Source organism: Panthera uncia, chromosome F1 (assembly GCF_023721935.1).
Source record: "Panthera uncia isolate 11264 chromosome F1, Puncia_PCG_1.0, whole genome shotgun sequence".
Classification (NCBI taxonomy): Eukaryota; Metazoa; Chordata; class Mammalia; order Carnivora; family Felidae; genus Panthera; species Panthera uncia.
The window spans coordinates 26,495,418-26,513,835 of record NC_064813.1 but is presented as its reverse complement, the minus strand read 5'-3'; the positions used below and the strand labels follow the sequence as shown (position 1 = coordinate 26,513,835).

At 35.5% G+C, this 18,418-nt stretch overlaps 1 protein-coding gene across 3 annotated transcripts in view; it reads left to right on the top strand.

The window, feature by feature from the left end:
- Nucleotides 1-18,418, top strand: part of XPR1 (xenotropic and polytropic retrovirus receptor 1) — a 210,217-nt gene that overhangs the window by 141,703 nt on the left and 50,096 nt on the right. For all 3 annotated transcript variants that reach the window (XM_049634136.1, XM_049634138.1, XM_049634137.1), the window contains 5 exons: nt 1,412-1,561; nt 1,828-1,911; nt 7,115-7,196; nt 16,829-17,019; nt 17,236-17,415. In XM_049634136.1, coding sequence (XP_049490093.1) covers nt 1,412-1,561; nt 1,828-1,911; nt 7,115-7,196; nt 16,829-17,019; nt 17,236-17,415 — 687 coding nt within the window. The remainder of the gene's footprint in view (nt 1-1,411; nt 1,562-1,827; nt 1,912-7,114; nt 7,197-16,828; nt 17,020-17,235; nt 17,416-18,418) is intronic.

Below are 18,418 nucleotides of genomic sequence, written 5' to 3'. Positions count from 1 at the left end.
TTAAAAAGAAACAAAAATGTATTCTTTCTTATAATGCTATAAAACATTAACATTTCATGTTTCATTGATTATGCTTGTGTGTTACAGGGAAATACCCCTCTTAAATTTTGTTTTACTAACTTTCCCACCAGCTTTTGTGTGGGGTCATTATAAAAAGCTCCTTGGGGCGCCTGGATGGCTCAGCTGGTTAAGCTCAGGTCATAAACTCATGGTTTGTGAGTTTGAGCCCCACATTGGGCTCTGTGCGGACAGCCCAGAGTCTGGAGCCTACTTTGGATTCTGTGTCTCCCTATCTCTCTGTGCCCTCCCCCACTCATGCTCCCTCATTCTCTCTCTCTCTCCCCCCCCTATCAAAAACAAATAAACATTAAAAAAAAAAGTTTGGGAAAACAAAAATAATCATTAATTATAAAAGTTCTGATCCATTCTCTGTTCTTTGAGGCTGGCTATTCTGTAAGAATATATTTATATTGAGAGTGAGGAGAAAGGAAAATTGAAAGCAGTCTTTAATTCATGGTGTATGCACCCCAAGGAAAGTTTAAGATGATTTATTAAAGTATGAGAAAAAAAATTATATACAAACTAGGAAGCATGCAAAGTCTAATTTGGAGTCAGTATTCAATTTTTTTACTGATAGGACTATGTGATCAACAAATTTGGAAGCCTCTGGTTTAAAGAACCGTGAAAAGCCGGTTTCTTGCTTTTTCTTGCATGTTGATCAAAAAAACAACAATTTGAGAATGTAAAAAAGTATACTATTTTGATATTGTGGAAATGGAGAAAGAGTGCAAGCTCTCACCCACCATCAGTGAAACCCTATGTATGTGATCACTTCTACTGACTCTCTTCACACTCCCATCCCCAAACTGAGAATGGATGGAAGTAAAATGAAAGTTAAAAGAAATAGATGATTTTCCATTTTTCCATGCTTGTTCATAAATGGTTGCACATTAGAGGTAAAAAACATAGCTATGCCAGTCCTTCGGAAAACAAAACTAAGAAATGTAGTCAATGTATGATAAATCCAAACATTTTTCTGACAGTCTTCTTTTGATCATGAAACAAAATAATACCAACTAGCCTTTTTGAGAATATTGTACATAAGAAAATGGAAATAAAGATGTTTTGAGTTTAAGACTTTTATTAATTTACTTGAAATAGAAATACTAGGATTCATAGTTCAAGGTTTCTTTTATTACTGATGGTACTACCATTACTGATGATACTACCTTGAAATAAACAGATGGAATAAGAAAGAAGAGTCTTATCTTTTTAGTAGTAAATGCTTGTATGAAAGCATTGCCATTTCTCTCAGTACTCAGTCCTCAGTCAGCTCATCAATGCATAGTGCTTATTGTTTTCCTTTTATGGTGGTGGAAATTACAGTAGTTTTTCTCATTTCTTTCTGTAGAATCTGAATTTTACAGGGTTTCGAAAAATCCTCAAAAAGCATGACAAGATCCTGGAAACATCTCGTGGAGCAGATTGGCGAGTGGCTCATGTAGAAGTGGCGCCTTTTTATACGTGCAAGAAAATCAACCAGCTCATCTCTGAAACTGAGGTATAGTAATTTCATTTGTGTGCCATATATTTTCAATAAAATTAATGTCTTATTTTTAATGAAATAATTCCTCATCTCTGTTCCCTTTTTGTAATTACTTGCTGGCTTTGAATATAATCTTATTCATGATTTTTTTGTTTTGCTTTTTATTCAGTATATAGTCACCAAGAGGTTATCAGAATACCATATGTATAAATGGTTCAGAATTATTTATGTATTACTCAAGATTAGTATAACCTGTGTCAAAATTTAATGTGTCTTTCTAGGCTGTAGTGACTAATGAACTTGAAGATGGTGACAGACAAAAAGCTATGAAGCGTTTACGTGTTCCCCCTTTGGGAGCTGCTCAGGTTCGTATTTTCTTCCAGTTGTCTGGCCAGCTGGTTTTGTCTGTTTAGTAATCAACATAATCTATTTAGCTGGTAAAATTCTAGTTTCATTACTTAAAAAAATATATGCCAGCCAAAGTTTAAAAGTAGTTGTTACTATTGTTATTTCGTTTTTAAAATATTAAATGCCACATCTCACTTCATGATGAATTATAATGTCTTCTCACCTTTCTCTTCTTATTCTGTGCTCCTTCTCTTGTTTATTTTTATTGACATCCTAACTTCCGGGTCTCCTTAAACGATTAAGATGAGGTTTTTATTTCGTGATATGTGGTGGAGGATTCGGGTATGCTCAGGTACTGCATATCTTCATCCAAAATGCCAAGGTTCTAAAAAAATTTCTAAAAAAAATTTATTAAATGATGTCTACACAGTAGTTATACCAGAACATTTAAATGATATATTCTGTGTCATAAAACCAGTTTCAATAAACTTAAAAGGATTTAAGTCATAGAGCATATGTTCTCTGACCACAGTGGAATGGAAATCCATAACAAAAAAAGCTTCCTTATCCTAATAAAAGGCAAAAACCTACAACTAATATTATACTTAATGATGAAACACTGTATGCCTTCTCCCTAACTAGGGACAAAAAAGGAGATTCAATCTAACCACTTTTATTCAAAATTGTACTAGAGATTCTAGCCAGTGCAGGAGGGTAGGAAAAAGAAATAAAAGGCATTCAGATTTAAACAAAGAACTAAAACTGGTGGGGTTTTTGCTGATGACATGATAACCTGTGTAGAAAAATGCAGTGAGTTATTAGAATAGCTACTAGAACTAATAAGTGAGTTTAGCATGGTTGCAGAATATTAGATGAACATATAAAATAAATTGCATATATTTGTGTATATATATATATAATCAAGAATAATTAGAAATCAAATTTTTAAATGCTGTTTATAATTAAAATAGAAATATATAGGGATAAATCTGACACAAGATGTACAGCATCTTTACATTGAAAACTAAAACATTGCTAAGAGAAATAAAGAAGACAAATGCATGAGAGATATACCATTTTCATGGGTTAGAAAACCCAATATTTCTAAGGTATCATTTCTTCCTGAATAGATCCATAGATAAAACACAATCCAGCTCAAAATCTCAATAGGTCTTTATATTTATTATGTATGTATAACTGGTTAGCAAATGTAAAAATTTATATGGAAATACAAAGGACCAAGAATAACCATAAAAACTTTAGAACAACTAAGTTGAAAGATTGAGACTACTTCCTATCAAACTTATTAAAACTACTGTAATCAGAACAGTGTGGTATTAGTGTCAAGATAGGCAAGTAGATGAATGAAACTGAATAAAATGTCCAAAAATAGACCAATGAATACATGGACAAATGATTTTCTTTTTTTTTTTAATTAAATAAATTTTTTTTTCTTTATTTTTTAGGGAGGGAGAGTGTGTGAGTAGGGGAGAGGGGCAGAGGGGGAGAGAGAGAGAGAGAATGAGAATCTTAAGTAGGTACCATGCTCAGTGTGGAGCCCGACACGGGGCTCAATCCCATGACCCTGGGATCATGACCTAAGCTGAAATCGATGCTCAACCTACTGAGCCACCCAGGCGCCCCTGTGCACTAATTTTCAATAAAGATGTAAAGACAGATGTAAAGATTTAAGTACAACTAATTTTTAATAAAGATGTAAGGACAGTTCAGCTTAGAAAGGATAGTCTTTTCAATAAATGACACTGGAGCAATTGGCTTCCAACTGCAAAAGAAAAACATTAGAACTCCACATCATATACAAAAATTAATTTTAAGTATACCTAAATGAAACCAAAAACTACACATTTTTGAAGAAGATACAGGAAAACATCCTGATGGCTGGTTTATGCAGAGATCTAACAAGTAAAACCAAAAGCACTTCATCAAAATTTAAGACTTCTCTTCAGAAGACAATATTAAGAGAATGAAAAGAAAAGCAACAGACTAAGAGAAAATATTTACAAAATATATCTGACAGAGGATTTGTATTCAAAACGTGTAAAGAACTCCAGTACTCAAATATAAGAAAACAAATGACGTAAACTAAAAGTGGGCAAGAAATCTGACCAAACACACAAAGATGGATAAGTAGCAAGTAAACGTAAATGGATGTTCAATATCATCAGTCATAGGGAAATACAAATTAAAACCATAATGAGATAATATATACTTATTAGAATGATGACACACTAAATGCTGGAGGAACAAAAGCTCTGACATCTCATGCGCTGCTATTGGAATATCAAATAATACAACCATATTGGGAAACAATTTGGCAGTTTCTTAAAAATTAAACCTTCATCTACCATATAATCTAGCCATTACACTCATAGGTATTTACCCAAGGCAGATTGCAAGCATATTTTCATATAAAGATGTGTATACAAGGGGCTCCTGCTTGCCTCAGTTGGTAGAGCATTCAGCTCTTGATCTTGGAGTCATGAGTTTGGGTGTTGAGCTTACTTTTAAATACATACATACATACATACATACATAAAATCCTTTTTTTAAAAAAAAGATGTGCACACAAATGTTTTGTAGCAGCTTTATTCATAACAGCCTAAAACTGGAAACAACTCATATCTTTCAGTTAGGTGAATGGATAAACAATTATAGTATATCCATACAATGGCATACTACTCAGCAATAAAAAGGAATAAACATTGATATATGGAAAGTATGGATGCATCTCAAAATAATTACACTGAGGGGCGCCTGGGTGGCGCAGTCGGTTAAGCGTCCGACTTCAGCCAGGTCACGGTCTCGCGGTCCGTGGGTTCGAGCCCCGCGTCAGGCTCTGGGCTGACAGCTCGGAGCCTGGAGCCTGTTTCCGATTCTGTGTCTCCCTCTCTCTCTGCCCCTCCCCCGTTCATGCTTTGTCTCTCTCTGTCCCAAAAATAAAAAAAAAAATAAATAAAAAAAAATAATTACACTGAGTGAAAGAAGCCAGACCAAAAGAGAGTACATACTCTATATGGTTTTGTTTACCTGAAACTCTGGAAAATGCAAACTACTATATAATGACAGAAAGGTCCATGATTGTCTAGGGGTAGGATGGGTGTGGTGAGAGGAAAAGTGTTACAGAAGGGTGTGAGGAATCTCTTGGCCGGGGGAGGGGGGGGGGGCGCGGCAGGTGATACATATGTTCATTGTCTTGATTATGGTGATAGTTTCATAAGTGTTTACTTATATCAGAACATCAAATTAGATACTTTAAATGTGTATGCTTTAATATATATCAGTTATATTTCAGTAAAACTATTAATAATAAAATTAATCTCAAAAAATTAAGGTGTTTCTGAATGCATGAAGAGTTGGTAAAGCTAAAAAAAAAACATGTAAATGGTTATCTTTGGCGAGGGGGGAAGGTTTATGGATCTGGAAGGGTTAGAGATGTCAAAGTTAATAGAAATGTTCTGTTTCTAAAGATGAGTGATAGGCATAGGCACACTTTATTATTCAGTTCCTTAACAGTTCAAATACATTTTATGTGTTCTTTCCTATATGATAAATTAAACAATTTTTAAACTAAAGAAAAAAATTTTTAAATACAAATGACAGTCTTCCCTCTGGATGCTTTCAGTCTTAAACTAACAATTGCAGATACCTGTTACTCATTAATAATATGTAAGTCGGAGGGAGTCTCAATTTTTTTTTCATTTAAAGGTTTTTAGAAAACATTTAAACCATCTTAAATATAATATCACCTTAAAAACCAGCAGAATCTCTTTATAACACTCATTGCAAATATTTAAATCCACAATATTTTCTCTTTCCTGTGTTTCTCATCCCTTTACTTTTAAAATATCAGGTACTTTCTTTTATATTAGAAAGCAGTTGATATAAATCTGCATTAAAATGGAGAAAAATATTCTTTAACCTTTATACTCTGGAGATTCAGATATACCAGTCTCTTGAGAATCTCTAGCATGTCTTTATTATTTTTTTTTTTTTTTAAACACAGAACTAGGGGCGCCTGGGTGGCGCAGTCGGTTAAGCGTCCGACTTCAGCCAGGTCACGATCTCGCAGTCCGTGAGTTCGAGCCCCGCGTCAGGCTCTGGGCTGATGGCTTGGAGCCTGGAGCCTGTTTCCGATTCTGTGTCTCCCTCTCTCTCTGCCCCTCCCCCGTTCATGCTCTGTCTCTCTCTGTCCCAAAAATAAATAAAAAACGTTGAAAAAAAAAATTAAAAAAAAAAACAAAACACAGAACTAAATTTTTTTTTTAATGTTTATTTATTTTTGAGAGAGACAGAGACAGAATGTGAGTGGGTTAGGGGCAGAGAGAGAGGGAGACACAGAAGCAGAAGCAGGCTCCAGACTCTGAGCTGTCAGCACAGAGCCCAACACGGGGCTCGAACTCACGAGCTGTGAGATCATGACCTGAGCTGAAGTCAGACGCTTAACCGACTGAGCCACCCAGGCACCCCTCTAGCATGTCTTTAAAAATTCACTTTAGGGGCACCTGGGTAGCTCATTTGCTTAAGCATCTGACTTCAGCTCAGGTCACGATCTTGCAGTTCATGAGTTTGAGCCCCACATCAGGCTCACTGCTGTCAGCGTGGAACCTGCTTCAGATCCTGTCTCTCTTCCTCTCTCTCTGTCTCTGTCTCTGTCTCTGTCTCTTGTTGTCTGCCCCTCCCCCACTCATGCTCTCCCTCTGTCTTTCAAAAATAAACATTAAAATAAATAAATAAAAATTCACTTTAAATTATCCCAGTATTAATAGTGTAAGTAGTATAGAAAATAGTTGTTGTTAATCTTGTCACTGTCTCCATGGTTCCTTCTACCAATTACGTGAACTCTGAGTAAAGAGTGACTTATGAAATTTAAAGATGTATACATTGTAAAAATGAAATTGCACTCAGGTTTCTCCTATAAGGAAAACTCAGTGTATGTATACTTTGACGTCTATGATTATAATCTTGTTTATTTAGTAATTCAGATTTCTGTAAAAGAATTTGAATAACTGGCTACTCTGTTTTCGTATTATAGGAGGATGAAGGATGTTTCTCTGGTTCTGATTTATAAAAATTCAGTTCATAAAATATTTTTGTTTTCATGGTAGAGCTTTGGGATTCATAGTACTAATTTATTAGATCATATGCTGAATGTATGCAGTATTTTGCCCTATACCTGGCATGCTGTTTTTCTGTCTACAGCCTGCACCAGCATGGACTACTTTTAGAGTTGGCCTGTTTTGTGGAATATTCATTGTACTGAATATTACCCTTGTGCTTGCCGGTAAGTCATTTAAAATTTTAAGCTAAATTATTCTTACTAATATGCCCATGTTATATTCTGTCCTTCTGTCAAAGCCGGTATCAAACTAACAAAGCTGCTTCTGAAAGAGAAATCTGTCAGGGTTGTTTTTTGTTTTTATAAATGACTGGGGGAGATGGGGCAGTGTTTGGTCATTTGCTTAGTTTGCTTTTCCTTTTGGACATATTTCCTTTTAAAACATTACTAGTTTATGACTTTTGTTCTCCATGTTTTCTAGTTTTTATGTACAATTTCTTTATACATTTTCAGAGTTCAGTTATCAAGAACCTCAACTCCCTTGTTCACAGATGAGAGTAAATAAGATTACAAAATTTGTGCACTAAAGTTTATTTACTTTGCTTCTTGGAGTCTTTCTCACATCCTTTCCAGAACATATTTACAATTACTCCATATAATTTTAAGAAACTGGGTTGTATAATTTCCTATCCTCTAAAAGTTACGAATTAGAAAGAGGTAGAAGGGATTGCTGGAAGCAAGTGCACTCCCAACATCTAGAAATGATATAACAGCAAGGGAGGCATTATCTTACTAAACCTCCAAACAGAATTTGACATAGCCCTCAGCTGCATTTGACATTGTGAATCATCCCTTCTTGAAACTCTTCACTTGGTTTTGCTGGGAAACCACCCTCTGCAGCTTTTCTTGTTAAACTTTGCTGGAAGTTCTTTCCAGTCTCCTTTGCTAACTATTCTTTTCTTTGTGACATCCAAATGTTGGGCAGTACTGCTGGACTAAATCCTCAAATTCTCTCTCTGTCGACATTCAATTCCTACCCAGGCAATTTATTCAGGCTTATGGCCATAAATATTACCTGTATGGCAGTGACTCTCAAGTATGTCTACTCTCTCCTCTGATATCTAATTGACTATTTGGATAGTAATAGGCATTTCAAACTTACATGGACAAAAATATTTTTTACTCCCAAATACACTTTCTTTTCTATATATCATCATTTTTTTTTTTATCAGATTCTCAGGCCAAAAACCTTTAGCCTCTCTTTTCTCTCATACCTTATCTCCAATCCACCAGCAAAGCCTGTTGCTCTATCTTTAACAGTGTGTGTGTAAAGTACAGTTGACACAGAGTGTCAGATGTTTCAAATGTACAACATAGTGATTCAACCAGTTTCCATTATGCTGTGCTTGCCACAGTGTAGCTATTATCTGTCACCATACAACACTTTTGTAATACCTTTCATCCCTGTGACTTGTTCATTCTGTAACTAGAAGCCTGTACTTTCCACCCCCTTCACCCATTTTGAATCTGACCACTTCCACCAATGCCATCCTTGTATAAGCAGCCGTGTCCTGTTAGTGTACCACACCAGCCTTCTGAACTGGCCTCACTGCACTCACTGCAGCCACTCTTGCCTCCTCATAGCCACCAATATCTTTTCTTCTTTTTTTTTTTTTTTTAAATGTAAGTTAGATCATATTGCTGTCCTCCTCAACATCTCTTTATGGCTTCTCTTACAATAAAGTTGAACCTTCTTTCTATAGACTAAAAGACCCTATAGGGTCTTGCCCCTATGGGCTTTCTGACTATACCCTGTCATCCTCCCCACACTTGGTCTCACTGTGTTTCCAAGTACATTTATGGTGTTCCTTGAATATCATCCCATCTATGAACCCTTGCAATTGCCTAAGAGGCTTTTTCCCTAAGATGTCTGTGTGGCTTACTTCTTCACTTCATTCATACAGTCTCTGTTCAAATGCCACTTCTTCACTGAGTCCTTCCTTAATCACCCTACCCTAAAATAGCCTGTTCTGTCTCCTCAGCCCACATTAGTTTTTTTCAGAGCACTTTTAAGTACATGACATAATATTACATATTTATGTTTCTTTTATCTGTTTTCCTACTGGAATGTAAGTTCCTTGATACCTGGACTTTTGTCTCCTGTTCACCATTGTATCTCTAGCACCTAGAATACTGCCTGGGTCATAGAAGGAGCTCAGAAAATACTGGTGGAAGAGGCGACTGGATGGCTCAGTTGGTTAAGCATCCAGTTTGAGCTCAGGTCATGATCTCGCAGTTCGTGGGTTCCAGCCCCACGTCGGGCTCTGTGCTGACAGCTCAGAGCCTGGAGTCTGCTTCAAATTCTGTGTCTCCCTCTCTCTGCCCCTCCTCTACTTGTCCTCTGTGTCTCTCTCTCTCTGTCTCAAAAATAAATAAACATTAAAAAAATAAACAAAATATTGGTGGAAATTGGAATGGATGAAAGAGGACAGAGATGGAATTAAATGATAAACCAAAAACACACAAACAGCAAAAAAGACACAAATCTCAAAGGTTCTTGCATTCAAGGACTTTTACTTTAAGGGCACATAGTCATGGTATACCTCAAGAGTCTGTGTTCTTATGCTTATAATGATAACTTGAATCATTAATAAAGGATTAAATTTTGCTCAGGAAAGTCTACAAAGAAACTTAGAAATAGATGGTATTGTGGAGTGCCTGGGTGGCTCAGTCAGTTAAGCATCCAACTCTTGATTTCGGCTTAGGTCTTGGTCTCATGGTTCAGTTCATGAGATCGAGCCCCGTGTCAGGCTCTGCACTGACAGCACAGAGCCTGCTGGCCATTCTCTCTCTCTCTCTCTCTCTCTCTCTCTCCCTCTTTCTCTATACCCCTCCTCCGCACACCGCACATGCTGTCTCTCTCAAAATAAATAAACATAAAAAATACGATGGTTTTGTATAAATATCCATTATATTCTGTTTTCAGTGTTTAGTAATCATAATAGTGCCTGAACATGAAAGTTTCTATCACTGTCACAGTTACTATTCTCAATTGCAGGGACTGTGTATTTTCATTTTTCGTATTTTAGGTTCCTAACACAGTACAACACATATAGCAAATGTTTAAGAAAAAATTTACCAAAGTTGTTTCTCCTCATTAACATTCTTAATTAAGATTGTCAATTATATATTATGAAATTATAACCCAAGTTGTAATGACTCTTAGCATATGAACTTGACCTATTCATTTGTGTTTTTAGAATTCTCCTTCCTACCAACTACTGAAAATTACATCTAATAATTATGGCCCACTATAAGCTCATGATTTAATATTGGTATAATTTATTATCATATTTTAATCTAGTTCTGTTTCTTTAGGTGAGTGCAGTCTTCTTATATAGACTGCATGGGAGTATTGTAATAAAAAACCTAACCCTAGATTATCAAGCTAGTTGTTAAGGAAGGAACACTGACTTGTCTTCAAAAGGCCTAGCCCGTATCTCAGTCTCAACACTACTGTTTGTTAATTGTTTTGGTTTAAGGATATCATTTAACTTCTTTTCATTTTTTTAAATGTTTATTCATTTTTTGAAAGAAAGAGAGACAGAGAGAACAGAGCATGAGTGGGAGAGGGGCAGAGAGAGAAGGAGACACAAAGTCTGAAGCAGGCTCGAGGCTCCGAGCTGTCAGCACAGAGCCCATTGAGGGGCTTAAACCCATGAACCATGAGATCATGACCCGGGCTGAAGTCAGAAGCTCAACTGACTGAACCACCCAGGTGCCTCTCATTTAACTTGTTTTAATAATTTCCTTATTTGTTCAGTGACTGTACTACCTTAAATTCACAGGGTTATTTTAGAATTCATTCATTCAACAGGTAAATTTTATGTATCTCATAATTAAGCTTGATGCAAGCCTTAAAAGATATAAGAAAATCCCTTTCCTTATGAAGTTTTTTATGCCAGGGAGATTAAGACATATATTAAAACAATAATAATATACTACAAGATGGAAAATGTTAAATGTTCTAAGCAGGTCAAAGGAACAAAGTAATTACTTTTAAATGAAAGCATCCGGGAAGACTTTATGAAGGAGATGGCATTTATGCTGGATGTGATGGAATGAAGGGCATTCCAAGAGGAGACAGAGGAGTAGAGATTTAGTTGGTGGGGGAAGAGGGTGGGGCATAGGAGGAGGGACTGGGTTATGAAGAAGAGAAATGAGAAAATCACCTAGTGTGAAGGAGATAGCTTGAGACCACTTCATGGACATCAGCTAAGAAGTGTAAGTAACACATGTTTATATAGTTGTGAAGCACTACACCAATATAAATTATATGGAGTATATCATGGGAGTTGTTCTTTCTAAGAAAACCTCAGTCATTTATGTGTGAAATTTTTTCTTTTATTTCCAAGATGAGTGTGGTGATGTTGTCATCATCATCATAATTAAATAATAAGAAAAAATAACCATTTTTTTCATGTGAGTGAGTTGAAAAGAAAATTTTTTTTTAATTCAGGGACAAACTCAGGTTTTGTTTTCTTTTGTAAATATAGACTGTTTTATGAGACAGCCTCATTTGTTTTTTAATATGTGTGGTTTCTGCATTATGTTCTCTCACCTCACAACTCTTCTTTGTTTGATCTTTGTGTGTGTGGTCGGTGGGGGGGAGGCAGGGTAAGTGCACAGCCAGCTGTCTATGCTTATTTATGTCCCAGCGGGTACTTGAAAGATAACACAGAGAGAGAAGCACAGCAGTAGTAATGCATGTACAAGCACGATTCTTTTTTCATTCACATCAAAAAATAATGTGTGTAATTGCTGTAGTTTCTCCATGGGATTTGATCTGATACTTAATAATTTGTCTGAAATTCACATATTTCAGATAACTTAGTTTTGAGAAGATGAGAAGTTACCTGATTAGATTTTTAAAAAATTGTTCTCTTACAGATTTCTAGTAACTGTTATTTAATTTGATACAATAACAATATATCGTATTTCATTTTTTTGGTTTGACAGAGATAGGAATTTGACTATTTAAATGTGTTTAAATGTCACGATGTGTTTATAGAAGGGTGTGAAATAGCCACTCATACACTAATAGTAAGAGTATTAATTCAGTGTCTTTGGAGGATAATTTGGCAGTATATGTAAATTTTTAAATACAGTCACTTTGGTTAAGCAATTTTATTTCGAGAAATTTATCTTACAAACATACTTGAACAGGATGCCAAGGACATATATGAAAGGAGGGTATTCCTTGCCATTTTGTTTGTAGTAACAGTGTCCTAGAAACCACTCAAATGTACATCAGTTGGGAATTATTTAATAAGCTAAATGATGTTATTTACCTCTGTGCAATGAAATACTGTGAAGCTATTCAAGTGAATGAGTGAAAATGGGTATAGTATTTTGGAGTGCTAGATGTGTAGTTAATGTGTATTGTACTGCTGAAAACATGCATATACATGGATTTGCTTGGGTACCTGGTTTCATTTCTTTTGGATGTATACCTAGGAGTGGAATCACTTAGTTATGTTGTAATTCTATGTTTAATCTTCTGAGGTACCGCCAAATTGTTTTGCATAGAGGCTGCATAATTTTTCATTTTCACCAGAAATTTATGAGGGTTCCATTTTCTTTACGCCCTTATCAGTGTTTATGGTTTTCCTTTTTATTTATTTATTTTTTTAATTATAGCCATCCTAGGGGCGCATGGGTGGCCCAAATCGGTTGGGCGTCTGACTTCTGTTCAGGTCATGATCTCACGGTTTGGGAGTTGGAGCCCCGCATTGGGCTCTGTGCTGACAGCTCAGAGTCTGGAGCCCACTTTGGATTCTGTGTCTCCCTCTCTCTCTGCCCCTCCCCTGCTCACGCTCTGTCTCTCAAAAATAGATGGTAAAAAAAGTTAAAAAATTATAGCCATCCCAGTGGGTGTGAAGTAGTATCTTGTTAATATTTTGATTTGCATTTCCCTAATGATTTTGAGCATCTTTTCATGTGCTGGTTGGATATTTGTATATTTCTTTGGAAAAATGTCTACCCAAGTCCTTTGCTCATTTTTTGAGTTGTCTTCTTATTTTAAGTTACAAGAGTTCTTTATATATTCTGGGTACTCGATCCTTACCAAGATACGTGATTTGCAAATATTATCTCCCATTGTATAGGTTGTCTTTCACCTTCTTCATAATGTCCTTTGATGCAAAAAAGTTTTGATAAAGCCTGATTTTTCTATTTTTTTTCTTTCTTTGAATTAACTTTTGTACATGGTTTGAGATAGGGGTTCAGCTTCATTCTTTTGCATATGGACATTCAGTCATCCCAGCACCATTTGTTGAAGAAAATATTCTTTTCCATTGAATGATTTTGGCACTCTTGTTGAAAACTAGTTGGCCATACGTATATAGATTTATATCTGAACTCCCAATTCTGTCTGTATGTCTGTTTTTATGCCAGTACCACACTGCTTTTTAGTAATTTTTTAAACCACAAAATGTGAGTCCTCCAACTTTGCTCTTCTTTTTTCAGTGTTGTTATAGCTATCTGGAGCCTGTTGCAATCCCATGTGAATTTGAGGAATGACTTTTCTATTTATATATGCAAAAAAACCCAAAAAACAAAAAACTAGAATTTTGATAGGGATTGTATTTAATCTCCAAAACACTTTGGCATTGCCATTTTAACAACATCAAGTCTTGTAAGTCCATGTACATGAGATTCCTTTTAGCAATGTTTGTAGTTTTTATTGTACAAGTCTTTCACCTCTTGAGTAAATTAATTCCTAGGTGTTTTATTCTTTTGGGTGCTATTGTAATTGGAATTGTTTTCTTAATTTCATTTCAGGGTGTTCATTGCTGATGTATACAAAGACAACTAAATTTTGTGTGTTGATCTTACAGTGTGCGACTTGGCTGAATTTATTAGCTCTCGTAGTTTTATTGTGCATTCTTTGAGACTTAGGATTATTATTTTTGTTTCCTGGCTGTTGTATCTATGGTTTTTGCTTAAGAATCAGGATCTAAATCCATATAGAGTTTTTTATTTATAATCTGCTGACTAACCTTGCTATCATGCTTGATCCTTTGTAGTCCCTTTATGTAAGAGCTGGAGTAGCCCTTTAATATTATTAATTGGTCTTGTCACTTATGTATAAAACCTTTCATTGGCTTCATATATTAAAGTAAAAGTTTAAGTCTTGACAAGATACTATAAAGGTCCTACCTGATCTTCTCTTGGCTAACTCTTTATGACTTTACCTCTCATTTATTTCAATTATAGTGGCCTTGGCCTTCTTCCTGTTCTTGGAGCACCGGGCTCATACCTATCTTAGGGCCTTTTGTACTTACTATTTGGAGCCTTATTCTTCCATATACTCACATGATTCATTCTCTGTTTCCTTAAGATCTCTGCAAATGTCATCTCCTGAGAGGTCCTCTTCACCACCCTACCTAAAATAGCACCTAATAACATCATTCTTCATCCCCTTACCCTACTTTTTTTTTCTTCAAAACCTTTATGACAGTATGACATTATACAGAATAGAAGTTTCCTGAAGACATATATTTTGTCTGTTGTTTATTACTGAATCTCCAGTTCTTTGAGTGGTGTTAGGTATAAAAGGCATCTAATAAATTTTTGTGAAACTAATGAACAAAATGAGGTTTCCTCAAGCAAAAGGAAAAAGAAACTGATATATACTGAATACTTGTTATTGTTTTAGGCATGTAATATATGTTGATCACATTTAATCTTATTTACAAACTTATGAGAATAGATATTATCCCCATTTTCCAGCAAGGAAATGCAGACTTGGAAAAATAAAATAATTGCCTTAGAATAGCTAGAATTTTAAGTCTGGTCTTTAGTATTTGACTCTAAAACAAAGGTTTTCACTACCCTGTTATTTTTAAATTATTAAATGCTATGTACTGTAGGAATACAAAGATAACTAATAAATGGTTATTTAAATTAAGTATAAGCCAGTATATAACTACATTTCAAGTGAGTCTAATAAATTTTATAGTTATATGGAAAATTGAGAAATCATTAGCCAAACTGAAATGTTTGGCACAGACTAGGCTCAAAACGAAACACTGATTCAATAAATGTATGAATAGATAAGGATTTGGCTCTGAAATATTAAGTAAAATTTGAATTGGTACAAAGAGCAAGACCATTTTAGGTACAGGGGACAATATAAGCAAGTGTGAAAAAACAAACTTGTGAAAAGACTAATAAAATTTATCAGGAGATAAGAATTAATGTTTAGGAGCCCTGTGAGATAAGTTTGGGAAAGTGAGTTGGAGATCCGACTGATAGAGAACTTGAATTCCAAGACCATGTTTGAATTTACAGTAACTGGAAGGCTATAGGGTAATAGTGGCACTACACATTTGTATGGGCATATGGACAACAGAATGTAGTGGTTAAGAGTGTGCGCTTTGGAGCAAAACTCTCTGAGTTAAAACTCTGGCTCTGCCCTCTACTAGCTTGGTAATCCTAAGCAAATTACTTAACTTCTCTGTGCTCTAATTTCCTTACCAGTCAAATGGAGATAATAGTGTTTTTTTTGTTTTTTTGTTTTTTTTTTAATTTTTTTTTCAACGTTTTTTTAATTTATTTTTGGGACAGAGAGAGACAGAGCATGAACGGGGGAGGGGCAGAGAGAGAGGGAGACACAGAATCGGAAACAGGCTCCAGGCTCCAAGCCATCAGCCCAGAGTCCGACGCAGGGCTTGAACTCACGGACCGCGAGATCATGACCTGGCTGAAGTCGGACGCTTAACCGACTGCGCCACCCAGGCGCCCCCTGGAGATAATAGTTTTTAACTCACGGAACCATTGTGAGGATTATATGAATTTTTATATATAAAAATTAAAAATAAATTTAAAAATAAAAAAGGGGGCGGCTGGGTGCCTCAGTCAGTTAAGCATCCAGCTCTTGATTTTGTCTCAGGTCATGATCTTATTATGGTCATGAGATCGAGCTCCACATCTGGCTCTGTACTGAGTGTGGAGCCTGCTTAAGATTCTCTCTCTTCTTCTCCCTCTACCCCTCCTTTTTTTGCTCTCTCAAACAAACAAGTAAAATGAATTATTATATGTCAAAATATAATAGAAAACAGTCCTGGGGCGCCTGGGTGGCTCAGTCGGTTGAGCGTCTGACTTCAGCTCAGGTCACGATCTCGCGGTCCCCGAGTTCGAGCCCCGCGTCGGGCTCTGGGCTAATGGCTCAGAGCCTGGAGCTTGCTTCCAATTCTGTGTCTCCCTCTCTCTCTGCCCCTCCCCCGTTCATGCTGTGTCTCTCTCTGTCTCAAAAATAAATAAACGTTAAAAAAAAAAAAATTAAAAAAAAAATAATAGAAAACAGTCCTTAGCACATAGTAAGCATTCTGTAAATATTAACTGTTATCATTTATATGACATTTCAGTTTTCACTTGCTTTTATTTTCAATCGCTTTCATGTATAACATTTCTTTTAATCTTCACGGCAACTCTGCGAGGTAGGTAATACTATAACCAGTTTAATGACTGAACAAAGCCAAGGAAGTTATGTCATTCCATATGTGATTCTCTGTATTTCTGTGATTCTCTGTATTTCTAAGAAACTAATGGAACAACGGACTAACATGCCCAAAGTGAAGTTTTAGGGAAATCATTCTGGTGAAATTTTGCAGAATGAAATGATGAAGGGAAAGAACCTGGAAACAAGTTTATCATGCTCTTGAGATAATCTAAGCTTAGGTTTTATTTATAAAAACTTTTTATGCCAAGGACTGTGTCATCAAGAATTACGAGGAAAGACAATTAAATGAGACATTATGAATTTTCTAACTAACTAATTGATATTTTTTCAGCTGTATTTAAACTTGAAACAGATAGAAATGTATGGCCCTTGATAAGAATCTATCGGGGTGGCTTTCTTCTGATTGAATTCCTTTTTCTACTGGGCATCAACACATATGGTTGGAGACAGGCTGGAGTGAATCATGTGCTCATCTTTGAACTTAATCCAAGAAGCAATTTGTCTCATCAACATCTTTTTGAGGTAATCAAAGCAAGACATAAAGTCCCACAAATATAGTTCACGTTAGCTATATCGCTGGTTTAGTGGGTGCTGAAATCCATCTTTTACTTGAGGAAGATTATTGACTTAACATCTAAACATTTATCTTACCTTTGTTTTATTGAAGATATTTCTGAGTAATGGAAAAAATAAAAATAACAATTTTTCTCTTTTCTTTTCTTTCCCATCCTTTATCAGATTGCTGGATTCCTCGGGATATTGTGGTGCCTAAGCCTTCTGGCATGCTTCTTTGCTCCACTTAGTGTCATCCCCACATATGTGTATCCACTTGTCCTTTATGGATTTATGTTTTTCTTTCTTATCAACCCCACCAAAACTTTCTATTACAAATCCCGGTTTTGGCTGCTTAAACTGCTGGTAAGTCCAGAAACTTGTCTACCATTTTTAGAGTGGTGTACTGGTCATTGGCTTTGTCCAGGAGGAACCAAGGCTGCTGTTGCACAACTCCAGAAGGCATGGTTCACTTTGTAATCTATGTGAGTGGTGCTCTAGCTCCAAGGGTAAAGAATATAGTGTAATTGGTACACCTCATGTTTATAGTGCAGTGGCCCTGGGAGAAATACTTATTCATGCAGTTTTTTTCCTCCTAAAAGGGAGTATGAAGTGTCCAGATATTGAAATTATTTTGCAAATTAATAATAAATAATTCGTGATCTATTTAAGTGCCTTATTATTTAGTACAGATTACTTAGCCAGCTGTGATAACATGTAGAACTCTGTGAATTTCTTTTTTTTTCCTTTTTAAAAAGTGGTAAAACTATTATTTTCCTGTCAAATTGATAGAAATAGTCAACCAAACATTTTTATTTTTATGAAAGATTCATTCTCTAAAATCAGTAAGCATATTTTACCAGATTACCAGGTTTAATTTGAGAAACTGACTTTGATTCTTGTTTATAATACATTCCATTTCTTCTTCCACTTTACCTATTTCTTAATCTCAAAATATTTCAATTTAAACATTAGGATAAAGAATCTCTTGCAAAAATAGTTGCTGTATTTTTTGTAATGGTGTAAAGATAGCTTGGGGAAGGGACTTCTCTTAACTCCTGAATTAAACCAGCTCTGTTTTGAAAATTAATTGGTAATGTTCTCCTGTAATTATTTCTTAGGTTATGAATTACAACTAACAGTAAAGTGAAGATTAGTGATTAAATTGACCAATCTCTACACATACTTTCAGAATTCCTATAATAATTGCCTTACTCTTTTTTCCTACCTTAGAAAAGTATACTACCTTGAAAACTGGAGTATTCTTTTTCCTTTTGTATATCCCTTACGGTTAGCAGAACTTTTTTCTTTGTTGTTGCTGTTCTTAGCAGTACATTCCCTATATATAGCATTATTTAAATTTTTTGAA